A 19,288-nucleotide genomic window follows, 5' to 3' on the forward strand; every position below is an offset into this window, starting at 1 on the left:
TTTAGACAGGTCCTAACACATCTAATTTATTTAAAACTCTTTCGAACACAAGAATCTATTCTACTTCAAATTAAAGCTTCTCTTATTACCAATTTAACGCATTACCCTTTGTAATGTACCTGATATACAATTTTCTAAGTGTCTTCTACATAATATATTTAGTTAAACGACGGGCAAAACTTCGCAACAATCAATTTTAATCACCATTAAGCTAAAATTGCAACAAGTACCACGGGCGTAGTCAGTTAACGGCGTCGAGTGGCAAGGCAGAAAAGGTAAATAAAAAGTGCTGGATGTTTAGGTAACCCAGATTAGGGTAAGCGCTGTCATTTTTGCATATTGTCTAGCCCTTCCGAGATTAAAAAATCCGTTCTGTACGTTTTATTTTTATATTTAAACCAAACGTCGGCTTCGTCTGTCTAATTGATGTCGGTTTTAACTAAACTCGATTCGAGTATTGGCTGTGACATTATTTTTTGTCAAAATTAATTTGTAAGTTTGGTAATGTTAACTATCTTGTCTTTTGCTCAAATACGAATTGGTACATATAAAACTCGATCGAAATGTTTTAGTGAATTAATAATAGCAACACTGAAGTATAAAGAGATTATTATGACCAGAAACAGTTATGATTTTTTTTAATTATGTCGCAACACCACCAATCACTCTTTACAATCTAAAATAATTTTGACTTTTTAAACCATAGTAAAATGAAGTATCGTAATTATAAATCATACCAAACAGTATGTAAAATAAAGTTAAGTAGTTATCAGACTAGCCTGTATGTACTTCGACCTTCATTACCAATTAAGTTATATTCAAATCCGATCAACAAAAGTAGGTGTGATTGACTTACAAACCTCCAAACATTAAACTTTACATCAAATTAGGTTCATAGAGACCAGTTCTGTCATAGACAACAACTCCCCTTGCTCATTTTGCCCGTGTGTGTTCTAATCGTGCGTTCACATTGATGATAATAACCTCTACTTACAATTACCTAACAGAAAGGCGCATTTTCTACAACAGACTACTCCTATCTAAGAGATCCAACATTCTTCGTTTCAATCAACATAATCACCACATATAATTTTAAATACATTAAAAACATTTAAACAATAAAAACATCGAATATCACCTGGATAAACACTAAACACGAAAATATAAATATCAATAAACTAAGTGACACATAATAATTACACTAATTAAACTATAAAAGAGAAACAAGAAGCTGCAATAGCTACTACCGTACCTAAAACATTAATTACTGAAGTAATAGAAAAGAACTCTAACAGTGTAAAAGGCATAGTACACTTATTTACAAAACCCAGCCTTAAGATCGACCTACAAGCACCAGTTCTAAGTCGAAAATAAACGAAATACACTTAACTATGATATGTTTAATTATCATCTCAGTCTTCATACTACTACTAGAGTCAGTCCTAAGCTAACGGATTTTACAATCCCATAAGAAGAGGACGCGATTTTTTCAAAACATAATTCACCAAAAAGCTTCTCCGAATTTATAATACAAGTACATCCAATTTCATAATACACATCTCTAGAAAAATATTTAGGTATAATTGCATTAGCAACAAGTTCATTTAAATTAGTAGATATTGTAATACTCACAGCTTTAATGATATGTTTCGTTTCCTTACATTTATTTACATCTATGTCACTTACAACTATGATATCTTCGGTGATATGTTTTACTTGTGCGTTATCTAAAGCGAGTGCATCGTGCGAAGTATCAATACAATTTACAACAACTACTGTATCGTATTTTATAAATTCTTCATAACATTCCAAAATAGATAAAAAATCTTTTATAATATAATTCTCTGAGAAAGGAACAACGTCTAATGAATTTGAAGGTGAGTATCGTTTTGTGCTAACCTTATTGATATTCATTAAATTCGTTAAACAATTGACGATATTCTTGAAAAAGATGATCGTTTTAAGGAAGGAGATTAATTGTTGTAAGTTATAGATAATGGTGAGAATGGTGATCATAATATAGAGGGTAATGTTGGGGCCGTTGGAGTTGATTGCAGAGCTGGGGGGTGCGGGGTAGACGACGTCGACTTCGGCAATTTTGAAAATGGAAAGGAGGAGATGAGACGAGATGTCTTCGTGTTGCGAGTTGATGTGAGACTTGACGATCTTTAAGACGTCGATGCATGCCTCCTAGAAAAAAAATATCTTACCGTATTAGCTAGGGCAGATTATAATTTTCATTAAGTAATATCCAATGATTTCAAATTATTCCTAAAAGTTCATTAAGATTTGAATAGCAAGATTATACACCAATTTATTAGCTTACCATAATGAAAAGTCACCCATTAATTGAATTTAATTAATATTTAAAATTTCTTTCTGCCTTTCCTATTCCGTTCAGTCCATCAGGTTGAGATCGCCGAATATGCTTAGGAGTGTGAAATGTAATGATATACAAAAGTGGTCATACCTTTTCTCTATCCAGAAGACCTTCACCAGCTTCTCGGAGCGCATCCTGTTCTTTTTGCGGGACGCTGGCAGATATTATTACATTTTCGTTGCTTATATTAAACAGGGTAAGGGTGCAGTTTGTCTGAAAATGAAGTAAATGTAATAATTAATAAAATGTAATGTAAAAGTGTCTCTTATTAAATATTTATTATATTCACTGGTACAGGGGTCAATGAAGGCAACTCTTGGCACAAGGGTCTTTCCAAGGTTGATGGCGTATTAGCGATGTTAGGAATGGTTAATACTTCTTATGACACCAATGTCTATGGGCCGTGGTGACAACACTACGTCTTACCAACAATATAAAAAAAAACTAACTAAATCATTTTACTTCAATACCAAAATAATACTATAATAAACCAAACTAATTTTGATATAATGAATATAAGAGTTTGTATATCTTGAAAGCAACTTACTTCCCCATGATGTACAATATGAAGGTATTGCTGAAGTAGACGAACGGCATCCTCAGCACCGAGCCCGGTGTGTGGTCGCAGCAGTGCCTCGTCTACTGCGCTAAACCCGAGCAACAGGTATACTCCTTCGGGAAGCTTATATTCTCCTGAAATCAAAAACATTTAAGTGTAAATTTAATATATATCGCAGAAAAAATAATAATATTATGACTTACTTAAAATACAAATACATATCGTTATAGCGTCCTGCGTCGTAATCATAGTGAACTCTGCTAACCGAGGCTTGTCTTGACTTCTTCTCTTAAACCGCCTAGCTATACAATAATAAAAAAAGTCTTCAAACCTACCCTGACTTACAACTATTTGTAGATTGAAGTAGGTTGGAAGTTTTAAAAGAGTTTAAGCTCGTAAACTCAAGTCGGTTTATCTTATTTCAGTTTTTCTTTTTATATTGTTTAATTTATAACTAGTTATATTCATTTTAGTCTAGGTATACATTTGTAACTAGTTATATTCATTTTAATCTAGGTATAATATATATAAATAAATGAAATGGTCGTTATCGTGCACTGACCGGGGTTGGGCCGCATGCAGATGAAGGAGCCGGAGTAGCAGTAGCAGCGGCCGCGGTAGGCCTGGTAGGCGGGCGCGGCGTGCGAGTAGTGCGCGAGGCGCGACGAGCACGGCGCGCGCGGCACGCACGCCACCTTGCACGACACCTGCAGCGACGCCTCGCACACGCACAGGTCCGTGCACTCCGCCAGCTCCGCCGAGCGGTACAGCTGCGATGTTACGCCGTCAGTCATACAAGTCTTCTTCGAGTACAATAATAGTCTACGATTTGTATAAATATTTTAAGCTCCTTAATGACGGCTAATATTCCTTAACTCGGGACAACTGTTTTTGTTTAATATTATACTAGTTATCGCCCCAGGTTTCGACCGCGTTTTAGAGGTCGGTCGTCAGGTATAAATAAGTAGCGTATGTCCTTCATTGGGGTTCAAGTTGGCTTCAGACTCAGACAAAATTCATCAAATTCAGTTCAGTGGTTAGACCGTGACAGAGCAACAAACAGACATAGTTACTTTCGCATTTATAATATTAGTATATATTATAGATGGCGAATAACATTATAAGCTCCCTCTTAAATATGAGAAAAAAACTGAACTTATATCGTACTTTCTCACGACTAATCTTTTGAAAAAAGATAATTGAAAGTCTATTCGTATGTAAATAATTATTCATGCCTAAATATTTAATTAAATATATTTTAATATGCTATTGATAATATAATTTGTCTTCTAGTGATACAAACTCACTCGTCTCGTCTCCCCCATCTTAATATACTGCGCCTGGTCATCACTCTCCGGTTTTTTCACAATGCAATACTTCGCCGGTTCTAATGTTGTTGTCGGACGCGGTGTCGTCGTTGTCGTCGTTGTTGTTGTTGTACTTGAAGTAGTAGTAGTGGATGTTTGGGTAGTGGTTGTTGTGGCGACTGTCGTCGTAGCCGTTGTCGTTTCGATCACAGGTTCAGATATTTGGGCAACCTCATTCGGACCTATCGTTTGCTCTGACATTGTCGTGATAGGGCTGAGTTCCTCTCGGTTTTCCTTTAAATTAAAAATGGTGACAACATAATACATATTTTATTAACAAGTCATTCAAATGTCTCGTTGGTCTAGTGGCTAGGTATTGGGCTGCAGTTCCCGAGGCCGTGTATTCAAACGCTAAGTCGGGCCGATAAAAAAATATTGGGTTTTCTTTTCAAAAATTCTAAGTAACAGCCCGGAGTAGTAAAAGCCGCGAACTTATCGTGTCGAATTTCCCGTCCAATCGGATTATGAGAGTAAGGAAATAGAGAGTGCACCTGTGTGCGGCCGGACCGTAAGTTTAGGGACCCTGGCCTAACACTACTTAGGGGCCCACCAAAGATATATCTGAACGTAGACTTGAATGAAATTAATTAAATGGGTTTGATTAATTGCAGGATTCGCAGGGCTGCAAACCAATCGATCTGTTTATTTTAATAAAGTTAAGGATTCTTTCGCATTATCGTCTATTTTTTACTTTGATTTGATTTAGCAGGGCCCTTAGCCCCCTTGAATCCACGCGCCCTGGGCTGAAGCCCAAAAAGCCATATGTAGATCCGGCCCTGACATACATACTTGCAAATGGTATACCGTTAATAATGCAATGCATACTGCTATATGTACATATTGACATATCGCAGGCGTCTAGCTTATTAGATATTCAATAAATAGTCTGGCCTTTTTACAAAACGAACTTAGATTCACAATGTCGTAAGTTACAATCAAAATATCTAGAAGGTAGTAAATAGGTAGGTAGGTAGGTAACCAGAACCAAGAAAGGCGGTAAGCACGATACAAATTTTATAAATAAAAAAAAAATTGTAAATAAGGAACATACCTGCATCACATTCACTTGCGATGTTCCATGTTGGGTTGTATGGCGATGATGGTGAGTAGTTGTACGATGGTGGATTGGGGGTTCGGGGGGTAAGGTTATGTATCTGATACCATTGTCGAAATGGGTAGTAGTGTGGAGCGATCCGTAGGTCTTAACATGGTAGTCACTTTGAGATTCAACTGCAAAAGAGGTTGAAGTTAGGTTAATTATTATGTAATTAATACCTTATTATTATTTTTTTAATTTTTCAATGTCCGTAAAACAAGAATAACTAACTATTTCTGAAGTTATTAAAGATTCTAATATAATGTAACTTGAAGACGAACTTTTACATCGAAATGAACGAGATCATAATAATTTATAACTTCTACCTATACGACAGGTTCTATATTAACCATAATACAAATTACACGCTGATATAATTGACGAAAAAATATTATTATTTATAGAAATTAAAAAAAAAACACATTATTATAGCTGACTTGGAACGACACGCTCGAGCATTTAAGAAAATCCAAATTCATTTAAGAATCGACATTAGATATTTGACAATTAATAAGTAAAAGTCGCTAAATGTCCCACTACTGGGCAAAGGCATTCTCTCCCTTTGAGAAGAAGGTCTGGATATTATACCACCTCGCTGCTCCAATGCAGATCAGTGGATGAAATTAGATACATTTCCTAACTTAGGAAGTTTCTTCACTATGTTTTCCTTCACCGTCAAGCAAGAAATGAATTTTATTAATAAATAAGCAAGTGCAAGTATAATATTTGGATGGAGGAATTTTGAGTTAAAAAATTCTTACCGACACAAGGATTCAGCCATAATAGCCTCTGCCAACCGAGACAATCGTAAAGTTGCGCGAAGTCAGTTCCTCTACAAGCACACGCGGCTCTCAGCTGGGTTCCAAGCACAGCCACCACTGCAGCTCGACAAGCGGCTGGAGATCCAGCGCAACCTTGAGTCACAGCGTCCACGGCGCACCATTGCTCGTAGTTCTCCAAACGGATTCTGGGAATTCAAATAATTCAGATAAAATATTTGTTCATTTATATAATTCTTTATACAATAAAGAATTATATAAATGATATTCTAGCCATCAACTTTTTCCTGTAAAACGACTAGAAGAAACCCAAAATAAGTTATTAAATAGTACAAAAAGTATTGTTTTAATATGTATATTTTTTATATATATAGTAATATTATAAATGCGAAATAACTCTGTCTGTCTGTTGTTCTTTCACGGCTAAACGAATTAAATGAAATTTCGTATGAAGCAAGCTTAACCGAACCAAGGACTACTATTCTATGCCTAACACTTAACATGACCGACCGAATGAAACGCGAGCGAAGTGGCGGGCGACAACTAGTATTGAGATAATAAGCGAGAATAATCTTATAAGCTCTACAAGTAGAGGGGAACTGATACCACCAAGTTTTTGATTCCGCAAAGTCAATACATCCTTTTTGGTTCGAGGTATTCCCCTTCCATAATAAGATTCCATAGATATTTTTAAGTTTGTTTATTAATAAATTTAAATCTTATTTGTTATAATAAAAGAATATACAAATGATGTAATAGAGGAGTTTGTATTCGTTGTCTGTATTTATCCCAATATTATAAACTTGTGTTACCTCTTTACGCTTAAGCCGCTGAACCGATTCAGATGTTTTGAGTCTCGCGGAAGGACTAGGCTACTTTATTTACTTTTACTTTTACCCTCAAGGGGGTTAAATGTTGGTTCACGGTTCGTGTGCTAAAAGTTAAGTTTTATAAATTTCCCGCCGGTAATTTCAGGTTGAAGGCTCAGCTATTAATTATTAATTAAATAAACACGACAATGAAATTTAATTGATAGAAAACCATAGCTACCGAATTACTTGCTGACTTTTCTGTTTCAGTAGAATCTACATTCCAAGCCGGTGGTAAAATTTTTATCATGTAAAATTACTATGAACGATTCAAAAGAGTTTGTAAGAGCTTTTAATAATTATACATATATTTTTTTTATTTTTGTATTTAAATAATTAAGAATACGGTTGAAAAATAAATGCTTTATGAATAAATTTATATTATTATATTATTTTGATTATTTTAACGAAAAAAATTAATATCAATATCATAAGATTGTATACAAAAACATAATTCTAAAATAATCTGTATAGTTTAATGTTCGATTTGCTGAAGATATTATATTGTTAAATAAATATTATATAAATTATATTAATAATATACTTGGTGGTAGGGCTTTGTGCAAGCCTATCTGGGTAGGTACCACTCATTCATCAGATATTCTACCACCAAACAGTAGTACTTAAAATTAGTGTGTTCCGGGTTGAAGGATGAGTGAGTCATTGTAACTACAGGCACATAGGAAATAACGTCTTAGTTCCCTAGTAACGGTTAATATTTCTAACAACGCCATCGTCTGTGGGTGACCACTTACCACCAGTTATCCCATTCGCCCGGCCACCTTCCTTATTTATTTATTTATCCTTTATTGCACCCAAACTTAAAACTAAAAATTACATTATTGCTACACAAATTTCCATGAGGTGCAACAGGCGGTTCCTTCACATGTATACCATAAAAAAAAAACTTAATATCTTAAGTAAATCGAATATGAAACTCGAATGAAAAAACTTTCATTTTTCCGTCAAATTTCCGACATACAAGAGGAAAAAATTGAACTGGAAAATTGAAAACTAGAAACAAGGGACCACTGGCAAGTCTCATTACGGTCAACTGTAAATTGATTGGTCGGCCTGTCAATCCGCTTTAACAGTGGAAATTCCCTCGGTTCGGCGGTCCGGTGATAGTACATAACTACCTAACATATATCGAGTTTAACTATTTAAATTACATAATCTTTTAATTTCACAGTACTATATTGTGAGAACTTATTATTGTATAAGTGTATGCATTAAACACAAATAAAATTATAAATTAACGAAACAAAAACGGTGCGTCTGTTTATGTACGCGCGTGAGAAGTTCTACTTCTTCTGCGTACTTATAATTAAATAAATAGGGAGAAAAGAGAGTTGCTTTCGCTATGTATCAAATAACATTCAATGAAAAATCAACAACGTTTGAGAATAATTAAAAAACAAAATGGAATATTTTTATTACTTATTTCATATGAATTAAAACAACAACAAAAAAGTATATCCATATAAAACCATATATATACCGTAAAGAGACAAAGAGAAATTAAAGAGAGGGGAGGATCGCCTGGAGGGACCATAACACTTCTTCCCTACGTGACTATTTTTGCCAGCTTTACTACTCTACCATCAGCCGTCTAAAAGAACTTCCTTCCAGTATTATTAAACTACTTATTAATAATACTGTTGATTAATATAAATTTCGATAAATATAATTTCGTTTTTTTGCACCATTACTATAACACTCATTCACAATTTTTAATATTCACAACTTAGTAATAAAATAAACATTTTAAAATAAAATAAGGTGTGAAGTTGTCTATTTTGAGCGATTAGACACGTAATTGTCAGTTTAGCGGGCAACTTCATCATGTAGTATTCATGTTACCTGCGCGCGCATCATAAAAACACCACATTCTTTATAAAAGCGCCAAACGAAATATAACGTCAATAAGTATCACAAGGGCTTATTTAAATAATTGTTATCACTCATGACAAACTTCGTATCACTCGTGAAATTTTGAAAATCGAATTCCAGTGGCTATTCGCTGTTGCGTTATGCGTATACTAATGATTTGAACCGATGTGACTCAGTGATTAGAATATATGAATCTTAACTGAAGATTAATGATTTTCTCATAATTCATCGAATCCGAGCTCAACGGTGAAGACATTGTGAGGAAACCTGCATATATATTATAAAATTTTTAGAATTGTAATAATAATAGGTATTTATTTTATTATGTGTGAAAATCCTTCAAAACAGAAGGTACGTCTAATTTATTAAAAGTATTTCTATAAATTGGTTCGATAATATACTTTATTTAATGAATTATATACTGAAATTTGTCAATTGCGTATATTTCTGAAATAGTATAATCCTTGGTTTAGCTTCTCGTAGTTATGATAACGAGGAGCTGAACTGTACGACCTCAGTATGCCTTCAATTATGCAAGTGTGGTTGATTGAAACGGTTCGGGAGACGACAACAGCCTTCGCAACAATTAAATTCAATAGTTCAGTATTAATTTTGACAATCAATGTAACGAAATAAATGATAAAATTATTGTTGATTCAAGACAACAAAAAATGTTTATGTCAATTTAAGAGTTAATTAATTCAAAAATTTTATAATATTAGTTTTTACAATTATGTAAACTTGTATTACGTGTATTAAAACGTTTATTATCGTAGTAAGATTATCTGGTTAGAAGTCTGTGGTGAGTTTTGTAAGCCCGTCTGTTTCTGTACCACCAACTTATAATACATCTTATCGCCAAACAGCAATTTTTAGTATTGTTGTGTTCGAAGGGTGAGTGAGCCAATAGTCGGTGACCACTTAGCATCAGGACCACCCATTTGTTTGTTTACGGAGTGGAATCTGAATAAGGACTATCTTGATTTAGATTTTTTGATTTTTAATTAATCGAATGATACAAATACTTAGTCCAAGAATAAATAAACTATGTATGATCGCACTAGTTATAGTATGACAGAATAAAAATAAAAAATGACATACTTTTACCTCTATGATATACATTACTCAATTCCAATTTAAATAATTCAAGATCTTTTTTATACCAACAGATATGATAACACTGCACCCAAAGCGACGTACTGAGGTCCCTACACGCACACATTGACAAATATAAACGTGTACAAATGGAATTTTGTATGTGAAGTCCTTTTAAAATCCTTCTCCTAAAGCAAGCTTTGTAAATTTCAAATTACTCGGTCTTACGTTAATTATTTGTTTTGCATATGTATGTATTTGATGGTGTCCGCCTTTATTCGAATTGGAGCCTTGTCATAAACGAACAAGGTTCATTATTGGGTACAAATAAACATTGCCATTGCCTAATTGAACTTTCGGAAACAGGTCTCGTAGCGACGAGGAAAAACAAGGCTGTTTCATATTTGCTTCTACCTACCCTTTGCCATTTAACGTATTATCTGATCTCGAGCCGTGAATTTTGAAATTCGAATGTGTTTAATTCGTTTGTTTTTTATAATAATTTAGTTGTAAAGTAAAATTGCCTTTCCTTTTCAGAAGGCTTGGGGCTTATTCTACCATGCTGCTACCAATGCGCGTTGATGGATATGATACACATGGCAGGTCCGCATTCCTCACGTGCTGGTTTCCTCGCGATGTTTTCCTTGACTGATGAGCCGGAGATGAATTATAAATAAGCACATGAATTAACCAATACTGGTCCTGGGTTTCAACTCAGAATCATCTGGGCCATTACAGTACTATTATTTATTTTAAAAATATTAAATTTAAATTCCTTAATTCATCTTTATTATTGATAATCTTTGTTTGAATATAGAAGTAATCACTACATATTACGTCAATACAAACAGCCGTCGACGGGTCTGTCTGTTTGTCTGAACGGGATTAAGTCTGAAACTACCCAGCGGGTTTTCAATACGGTAATGGAAGGAGTGGCTTGTATGGAAAGTTAAACTGTAGAATAAATTGAGATTGAGAAATAAATTGATTGAAATATGACAATGATTGTTGAACATGTCGGTAAAAATCATGTCGAGTACCTTTAGTGGTGTGCGTTACGAAAACCGAGTGAATTGTATGTCGATGTAAACGTTTTATGCCTTTAACCTTTATACCTTATACCTTTATTCGAGTCGTGCGAAGCCGGAACGAGAGCAACAAATAGTACAAACTGCCACTGGTTTGGAAGGGAAAATAATCGAATCCGAGAATAGCCGGCAAAAGACATTCAGCAAGTAAGTTCTGTTACGCGGCTGACAGTTGAGTCGACTGGCAGAAATCGTCATACATGCTTTCGCCCTCTGGGAGACTTTTTCCTCTCTGTATGTAGCGTATACAACCGTATACGCTACATATATAAAATTATTTTTTTGTCATTTTATATTTACATTGTAATTTAATCATTGTCGTGTAATTATCTTCAAACAATAACAGAATTAACAGCCTGTAAATTTCCCACTGCTGGGCTAAGGCCTCCTCTCCTTTTGAGAAGGTTTGGAGCATATTCCACTACGCTGCTCCTTTGCGGGTTGGTGGATACACATGTGGCAGAATTACTTTGAAATTAGACGGATGCAGGTTTTCTCACGATGTTTTCCTTCATCACTGAGCACGAGAAATAATTATAAGCACAAAAAAAGCACATGAAAATTCTGTGGTTTGGCCTGGGTTTGAACCCGCAATCATCGGTTAAGATGCAGGCGTTCTAACCACTTGGCCATCTCGGCTCTGGGTATAGTCAAACATTGATCATTTATTGTATTATGTAATATTTAATACACAATATCAAGAGAAAGTTACTTCATTCCAACCGAGTGTCCTTTGACACTTCGTTTTTTATTATACTTATATAAGTGATTACGTCATTCATCACGATATTACAAAATATAACAACAAAAGATAATTTATTAACATTTCATAAAGATTACCGGAAACGTGATTTAAAAAAAGTTAAAACATATCTAGAATCCAGTTAATTCCCTTTCATCGGTTTTATATATAAAAGAGGATTATTTTATTAAATTCGAAACGCGAAATAAAAGTTTCAATGACACAAACGGTCCAGACAGAGTAATTGGCTATAGTGGCTTATTATTTCAACTCTCGTGAACGATATTTACAATCTCACTGCATTCGGTCATTCGTTCCAATCGACTCCATTCAATTTAGGCTTGCTCGATTTTGCTGGCGAAATTTATTCGATAACCTAAGAGTAAGTAAGGGTCGGTGCACATGGTGCAGATTTATGAGCATGCTTTTTTGTTCGTCTGTTTTTAACGTATATATTTTTTTTTTAATTTTAATAGTGTATACAGCTCATAAAACATCAATGAAATATGAGATAAAAGTTGGTATACAAGATATATTTTTGTTGATACATTTTTATGGTGCGGATTGATATTGATGAAATGGATTACTTTGAGTTATAATTTTGAAGAATTATTTTTATAAAAATTTAATGGAAGCTTGTTTTTTTTTATTTAATAAAATTATTGATACACATCTTATATTACAAAGATATCTGCACGACTCACTTATTGATTGTTATTAAATGGGACTGGAAAAATATCAAATGGCTTCAACGGCCTAACGTACCTTGGAGTGTTATTGAGAACATTTTGACCGATCCCATTAGTTTTATTGGTCCGGATCTACTGCTTTATAAGCTATCTACTCCAAAGAGGACACAGAGGGAACAGCAAAGTACTAATTTGATTGCTATAGACTTTTGTCATAGTAACCACTACGTGAAAGTATCGTCGTGGAATGGGAAGCCTTCCAAGTGAATACGGTTAAAAATAGTCACATATATAGTTAGTAATTAAAATTTGAAGATTTGGTTCTCTCCGGTAAGGGTATTTTTTTCGATGATATGTCAGTGTTTTCTTTGACTATGAATAAGTGTAATGCTTCATTGCATAAATGATTTTCAATATCGTTTTTTTAAAGCAATAATATTTAATTTATTCATCTCTAAATAACATTTGACGACCTCCGTGGTCGAGTAGTGTGTACACCGGTTTTCATGGGTACGCCACTCCGAGGTCCCGGGTTCGATTCCCGGCCGAGTCGATGTAGAAAAAATCATTAGTTTTCTATGTTGTCTTGGGTCTGGGTGTTTGTGGTACCGTCGTTGCTTCTGATTTCCATAACACAAGTGTTTTAGCTACTTACATTGGGATCAGAGTAATGTATGTGATGTTGTCCAATATTAAAAAAAAAAAAAACATAACCTTGGATATATAATTGTAACATTTCGTCTAGCTTTTGACTTTCGTTGAACCAGATTTATCTGGAAAATACCTGTATGTAGGTCTTGTGTGAGTGATGTCTAGCATACTCGTAGTTGCATCGAATTCTCTCTGATAATACTACGAGAGCGCAAATGTGATTGCGTCTTTGTATATTTTTTAATTCAATTAGCACTAATTAATGTTGATCTTTGATCAATGTTTGCTCAACTTGATGTGCTTCGATTTCTGATACACTGAAAATGAGTTATTGAAATCAAAATTAAGATATTCTTTTTACAAGTATATTAAGAAAATCATTTTTGAACCATACTACAGTATTGAATTCAATATAAAATTGTCACCAGTTTAAAACTTAGATTCTACAGAGAAGAATCAGCAAGATGCTCATCTCTACTAATTCATATAGGCGCGTTAATCAGATTAAAAAGGTATTTTTTTTAAATATTTAAAACAGTTGCATTTAAAACCTGGCAAAGGTTTTTAAGTATATGCCAATTGTTAAAGCGTTTGTCTACTGAGTTATTCAGTCATCATAACACTTGTCAAACATAGATCTTCTTTCTTCAATTGTTTTGAATCCTCGTTACAAACTACATATAGAAATAAATAACGCTTAACCACTTCTCAAAAAATGTAGCGTGGTATTACTATCCTTAAAAATTATTTCTTTTTTTATCTGTGGGACATAGTTTGACATTATATAGTCTATGTAACCTCTCAATAAATGAACTATCTAACGATAAATGTCATTGTGAATTATCATCGACGCAAATCGGACTGGTAGTTACTAAGATTAAAGCGTTCAAACCAACTCTTAATTTCTATAATATCAATAGATTCAGTTTAAATGCACCGATAAATACAGGTTGAAGTTTGAAAGAGCTGCTTCAGCCTTGTCTATACCATTATATGATATATTGACCCTTATTTTCTCTTTTTTATAAGAATCTTCTCTTTATAAGGAATTTAAACAGTTGAAAAATATACTAGCTAAATGTAGATGACATTCAACCTTTCCGCTTATAATAATATGTCTTAAATTCGCTTGAAATAGGTTCGTATTATAAGATGTTTCAGTATTGTCAACTATTCTGAATTGGCATTGCTTCATATCTCTCAAAAAATATACATAAGTCTGATACAAAAATACATTTTTTTTATCATAAAGTCTTTAACAGTTACAATGCTATATATTATATTTCGAGATCAATCAAATCAAATTTTGTTTTAAGTATTTTTCGTTTATGTTCATACATGTATCAGATACGTCAAACAAACACAATTTATATTTAAATTATAAAATAAATAAATACGTGCATTTGTACGTTTATGTACTACACTGATAATAAGCAATAGAAAATATTTCCTCAGTCTTTGCTCGAAGAGTGAATCGAGTTATACTATAAGGAGATTTTTGGTTTAAATAAATTACCTGCACTCCGGATCTTCCCGGCAAGCATGCGCCAGGGTATGGCAGGCGGGGAGGGGCGAGCCGACCGGCGGTCGCTGGGCGCAGGACGGGTGCAGCCTCTCTTGAGCATTCATGCATGAATCTTCTTTATTGTCAGTTTTCCTGTAAGCGTTATTATATTGAGAGCAAAAACCTTTGACGTTTAAGGTATTTAAATGGCTGGTTATGTCTGAAAGGCTTTGAATGCTTACAATATTTAAATATATTTCAACTACGACTATTCGTAGTTTTATTTATTGTTGGAAATATTTCTGAAATTACTCCTTCTAGTTTTCATATATTGAAAACTACACGGTTTTTTTTTTCTATTATTAATATAGGAAGCGAGACCTGCAAACAGACCAGCTGTAGATTCTAGTGTTGTGACCCTTGATCTTCTTGTTATTATTAATACATGAATTAATTACACTGTCAATGTTACGGGGGTTAACCCTCACCGACAGATAATCTTTTGCCGTCCTATACTTATAAAAAAAAAACGTAAGTAGACGAACCTGTATAGAACTCTTATCATTATACGGTACTATTTCTGATATATTGTTTATATTTCTAAATATTTTTTTACAACTGAAAAAATTACTAACTTGCAAAGACAAAAGGCGATTTCAGTATTCCACTGCACTCCCGGTTTCCTGTAAAACCCACGCAGCGCAGTCATACACCCTTCGCGGTCGCAGTCGGTGGCGTGGCATTTCTGTAGCACCGGCGTAAGGGATGCCACACACTCGCCGTCTTTGATGCACGTGTCCAGCGCCACGTGGCATGTCGATTGTAGCGCCACTTTATCGTCACCTGCTTTACCGTTCTCTTTGGCAATCCTCTCTGTTGGTCGGTGGTTCATGTTAGTCATGTGTGTGTGGTTGTGATGGCGTCATGTGATTTAATTGGTTTAAATTTGTTGTCTGTTTTACTATTGGTCGTTGGTATGTGTGTGTGAGACAATAACACATGTACACAGGTTATTTTTTTTTTTTGTTTTCACGTTTATTTTATTGTTACGTGACTGACTTATTGTTAGATTAAAATAATATTTAATAGTAATTATTAGAATATATTTTAATATATTATTTTATTACTTACAAATACACTCGATTTTATATTTCGTCGACATTTGAAATTGTTTTTGATATAATGTTAATTATATAGAATATTGTTTAGTGTTTATATATAGCTTTTTTTTTTAAATAATTTTAATAATTAAATACATTTTTATAAGAATAATTCAAATCATAATAAGAATGTTATGTATTAAAAAAAAAAAGATGAACGGAAAACAAAATAGTACAAGTAAAATACTGGTTGATGGAAATAAAATACAAGACAAGTGTGGGATAAATACTGTTATATACTCATGCTTAAGAAGAAAAAATATAAAATACTGTGTTATATAAAACGATATAGTATATAATGTGGAGATACGTGATTTAAAATTCGAAAACGTTCGTCTTAAACTCAAAGGATAACCAGCGACTTAGTATTTATGAATTAAATATTCAATTATCAAGCGATATTAGTTTACATGCTAAATATATCAATCGTTTTAAATGTTTTCACTTACGTATATACTTTAACGACTTGAGGATCTTGTATTGACTTACCGTTGAGCAAGATTTCAATAAAGATCTCGCGCTATCTGACAGTGTTATCCAATAAATCATGGCTGATAAATCTTTAAATTTTTAGCTTAAATTGCGAAGCTTCCCCGAGATTTACGCGTTAAAGCGCTTTAACAAATCGTTCCTTTTCAACTAATTCTTCTATCTTATCTCGGACCAGGAAGATGAAAGCAGATTTTAAGATTTCTAAAGCTCTAAATTAAACCTCTCTAAGTGTTTTCACTACGCAAAGCTTTTATCAAGTTATTTCTCGTTTTATCATCTTCCATCTGCATTTTATTATCTACTCTTCTAAATCCGATCGTGAAAGATCTACTAGAGTTTTAACGGGGTTTTAATGAGAGAAACGAGGGGAATGAATGAAGAGTGGACTCACGGAAAGTGCTATGAAAAGGGTACCACCGTTTAATCGATGATATATTACGGGAACCTCTAGGAATGTACAATTTTGAAGCTGGAGTGTCAAATACGATATCTATGGTTAGGTTGTCTGTTGATTGTGTACCTATTCGTATTATCTTTAAACGTATTGCTTTCATTTTCTCAACTAATCTCTCAATTGTATTAACAATTACCTTCTGCTAATGTTTGTCTAGAGATTAGGAAACGTATACGTACGGTTTTCGTCAATGTATCCCTGTCCGTAGACTGTCTTGGTCGCGTACAGAGGATCTTCACTCCCCCCCGGTTCGTGATTCCAGCGGTGGTAATGGTGCCCGTGGGGCTTGTAGTGGGGGCTCGAGTAACGATGAACGTGGGTCATTATTTTATCCGGCGCTATTAGGTTGCCGTCCTGCGTTATCGACATACCGCCAATCCATGACGTCACACCCGTTGCGTTCCGATTCGCGGTGCGTCCGTCGGACATCAGTTTTACTGGAATTGCATCCGTATCGCTTAGCTGTGGGAAGCGACTACCGGTCCAAAGCGCGAAGGTACTCACTTAAGAGCGATCGCACAGGGCCGGTTCGGCATAATAATAAAAACCCTAATAAGTTAAAAAACGACAAAAAAACAACGATATCGACAAAATTACGACAAACAACGGGCAAAAAGTAAAATTGCGTTAAAATTTCAAATTCGGTCTCTGATAATATTAGCAAGCCTTCCTGAACGGCGGTTTCGTCGATTATCATCAAAGCCAAGTCTATGCCGCGCAGTAACCATAGAGATCGTAGAAATAGTAGATGCAGAGAGAGTAAACATGCAGTCATGCTTGAATTAAGAGAGGAAATTCATTTTAGACTTTCAAGGCGGACGCGTTACCAGAACTAAGCTTAACTTCCGTCCATTGAAAGTCTAGACTGGTTTAAAATTAAGGAGTTAAGGATAATAGCAGATTTTTAAGCATGCATGGGCATAAAGTAGGAGCGAATTATTACTTGGGTTGATGAAAACAATAAATGAACGATGGTTTTATTTATTAATGTCAGATAAAAAATGGATTTAATGATATGTATTTAATATTTATACGAAAATTTCCTTAGTGTACTTTAGCTATACATGAGACTATTTTTGATAAAGGTATTATGGGTACTAAATTTCACCTAATGTTTATTTTAAGTATCTAACGCTTATTTAAACTTAATGTGTTTGTTGCTTGAACTAATAACGAAGTTATAATTAGCATAGACACCTAAATACTATGTTTGTTTTCGTCTAGAGAACGCTCCTACCTTACGAAGCATAGCGAAGCGTGCAGTGCGAAAGGCGACGGAATCCGATAGACACATAGAGAGAGAGAGAGAGTGGTGCGGCGGCGGCTCACCATGGCGGGGCCGAGGGGGACGCGGGGAGAGGAGGGCGGCGCGGAGAAGACTGGCGGCTGCAGCGCGTGTCATCAGCCTCGTCCCGTTCTCGGTGAGCAGCAGGATTGTACCATCGGGCGCAGCGTACCGCGTGAGGGGGGGAGCCCGAGCAGCTGGCCGTTGCGGCTCGAACAGCGCTCGGACCGCCGGCGGACATTCGCCCCACGCCGCCGCTGCCCCACAACCACGTTACCAAAAACCACTAACCGCCCCCTTGCCGAGCCGCAAATGCGGAACACACTTAACGGACTTGTAACATTAGAATATGAATACGATGACCTTGAAAGTATCCATTGACATTCGTGACATAGAGTGATTGAATGTAAGTACATTGGGTGTCAATAAGTGTTGTATTGTTAAAAATGACAGTCCCTTAAGAGTATTCCCTTGAAGACGAAACAGACGTGAGAATTAAGGTATTGTTCGCCGCCGACTATGATCTATCAGTAGCAGTCGCAGACCATTCACCGAAGGCCGAAGGTGTGAAGCCAAGAGTTGAGGTAACTGCGGGCATTTGTACGGTGTGTAAGGTCAGGAGTACACTAAAAAGAAGCTTTGTGTCCGTGAAACATAAAGGTATACAGCCTTGTGTGGTTAAGTAGTGATCTAAGTTATCCTAAGGCCTAGCATCTAATCGGTGTACAAATAAAATAGGCACGGCACGTATAACAAAGGAACATGAAAAATAAAATATTACGAAACAGAACACGTTGACGTCTATTTGTTGAGTCTAGTACTCTTTAAAAGCGGTTTAGGGTGAGGTGTTACTTTGTTTTTTTTTTTTTTAACCTTTTAGCTCTGACCTCGTCATATTCATTTTTAAGGAAGTGTTTGATTTAAATGTACGATAAATAATAAAATTCTAAGTTCTAAGTGTTTGTATAAATGGTGTCCCGCAAGGCACGATTTAATTTTGTGATTGGTAATACACATTTTTTTAAATATTTTGTGTACATTATGTTACGTTTGTACCTAAGTGTAAACACTTAAAGCTAAATAATACATCCGTTACATTTTACCATCTGATTTTGAGTGAGAAATTGATATTTATAAAAAAAAAAGGAAAATTACACTTAACTTTCTCAATTCTCACGCGTTTGT

The 19,288-nt window shown here is 34.8% G+C and overlaps 1 protein-coding gene across 1 annotated transcript in view; it reads right to left on the bottom strand.

Annotated features, from left to right (window-relative positions):
* Positions 1-1,294: 1,294 nt before the first annotated feature.
* Positions 1,295-19,288, bottom strand: part of LOC125073786 — a 62,783-nt gene continuing 44,789 nt past the window's right edge. The window contains exons 7-16 of the mRNA XM_047684823.1: positions 16,998-17,255; positions 15,348-15,585; positions 14,725-14,865; positions 6,164-6,369; positions 5,358-5,536; positions 4,247-4,540; positions 3,502-3,709; positions 2,928-3,073; positions 2,471-2,593; positions 1,295-2,190 (exon numbers count right to left, since the gene is read on the bottom strand). Coding sequence (XP_047540779.1) covers positions 1,420-2,190; positions 2,471-2,593; positions 2,928-3,073; positions 3,502-3,709; positions 4,247-4,540; positions 5,358-5,536; positions 6,164-6,369; positions 14,725-14,865; positions 15,348-15,585; positions 16,998-17,255 — 2,564 coding nt within the window. The 3' untranslated portion in view covers positions 1,295-1,419. The remainder of the gene's footprint in view (positions 2,191-2,470; positions 2,594-2,927; positions 3,074-3,501; positions 3,710-4,246; positions 4,541-5,357; positions 5,537-6,163; positions 6,370-14,724; positions 14,866-15,347; positions 15,586-16,997; positions 17,256-19,288) is intronic.

The sequence above is a fragment of the Vanessa atalanta genome, chromosome 25 (assembly GCF_905147765.1).
Source record: "Vanessa atalanta chromosome 25, ilVanAtal1.2, whole genome shotgun sequence".
Classification (NCBI taxonomy): domain Eukaryota; kingdom Metazoa; phylum Arthropoda; class Insecta; order Lepidoptera; family Nymphalidae; genus Vanessa; species Vanessa atalanta.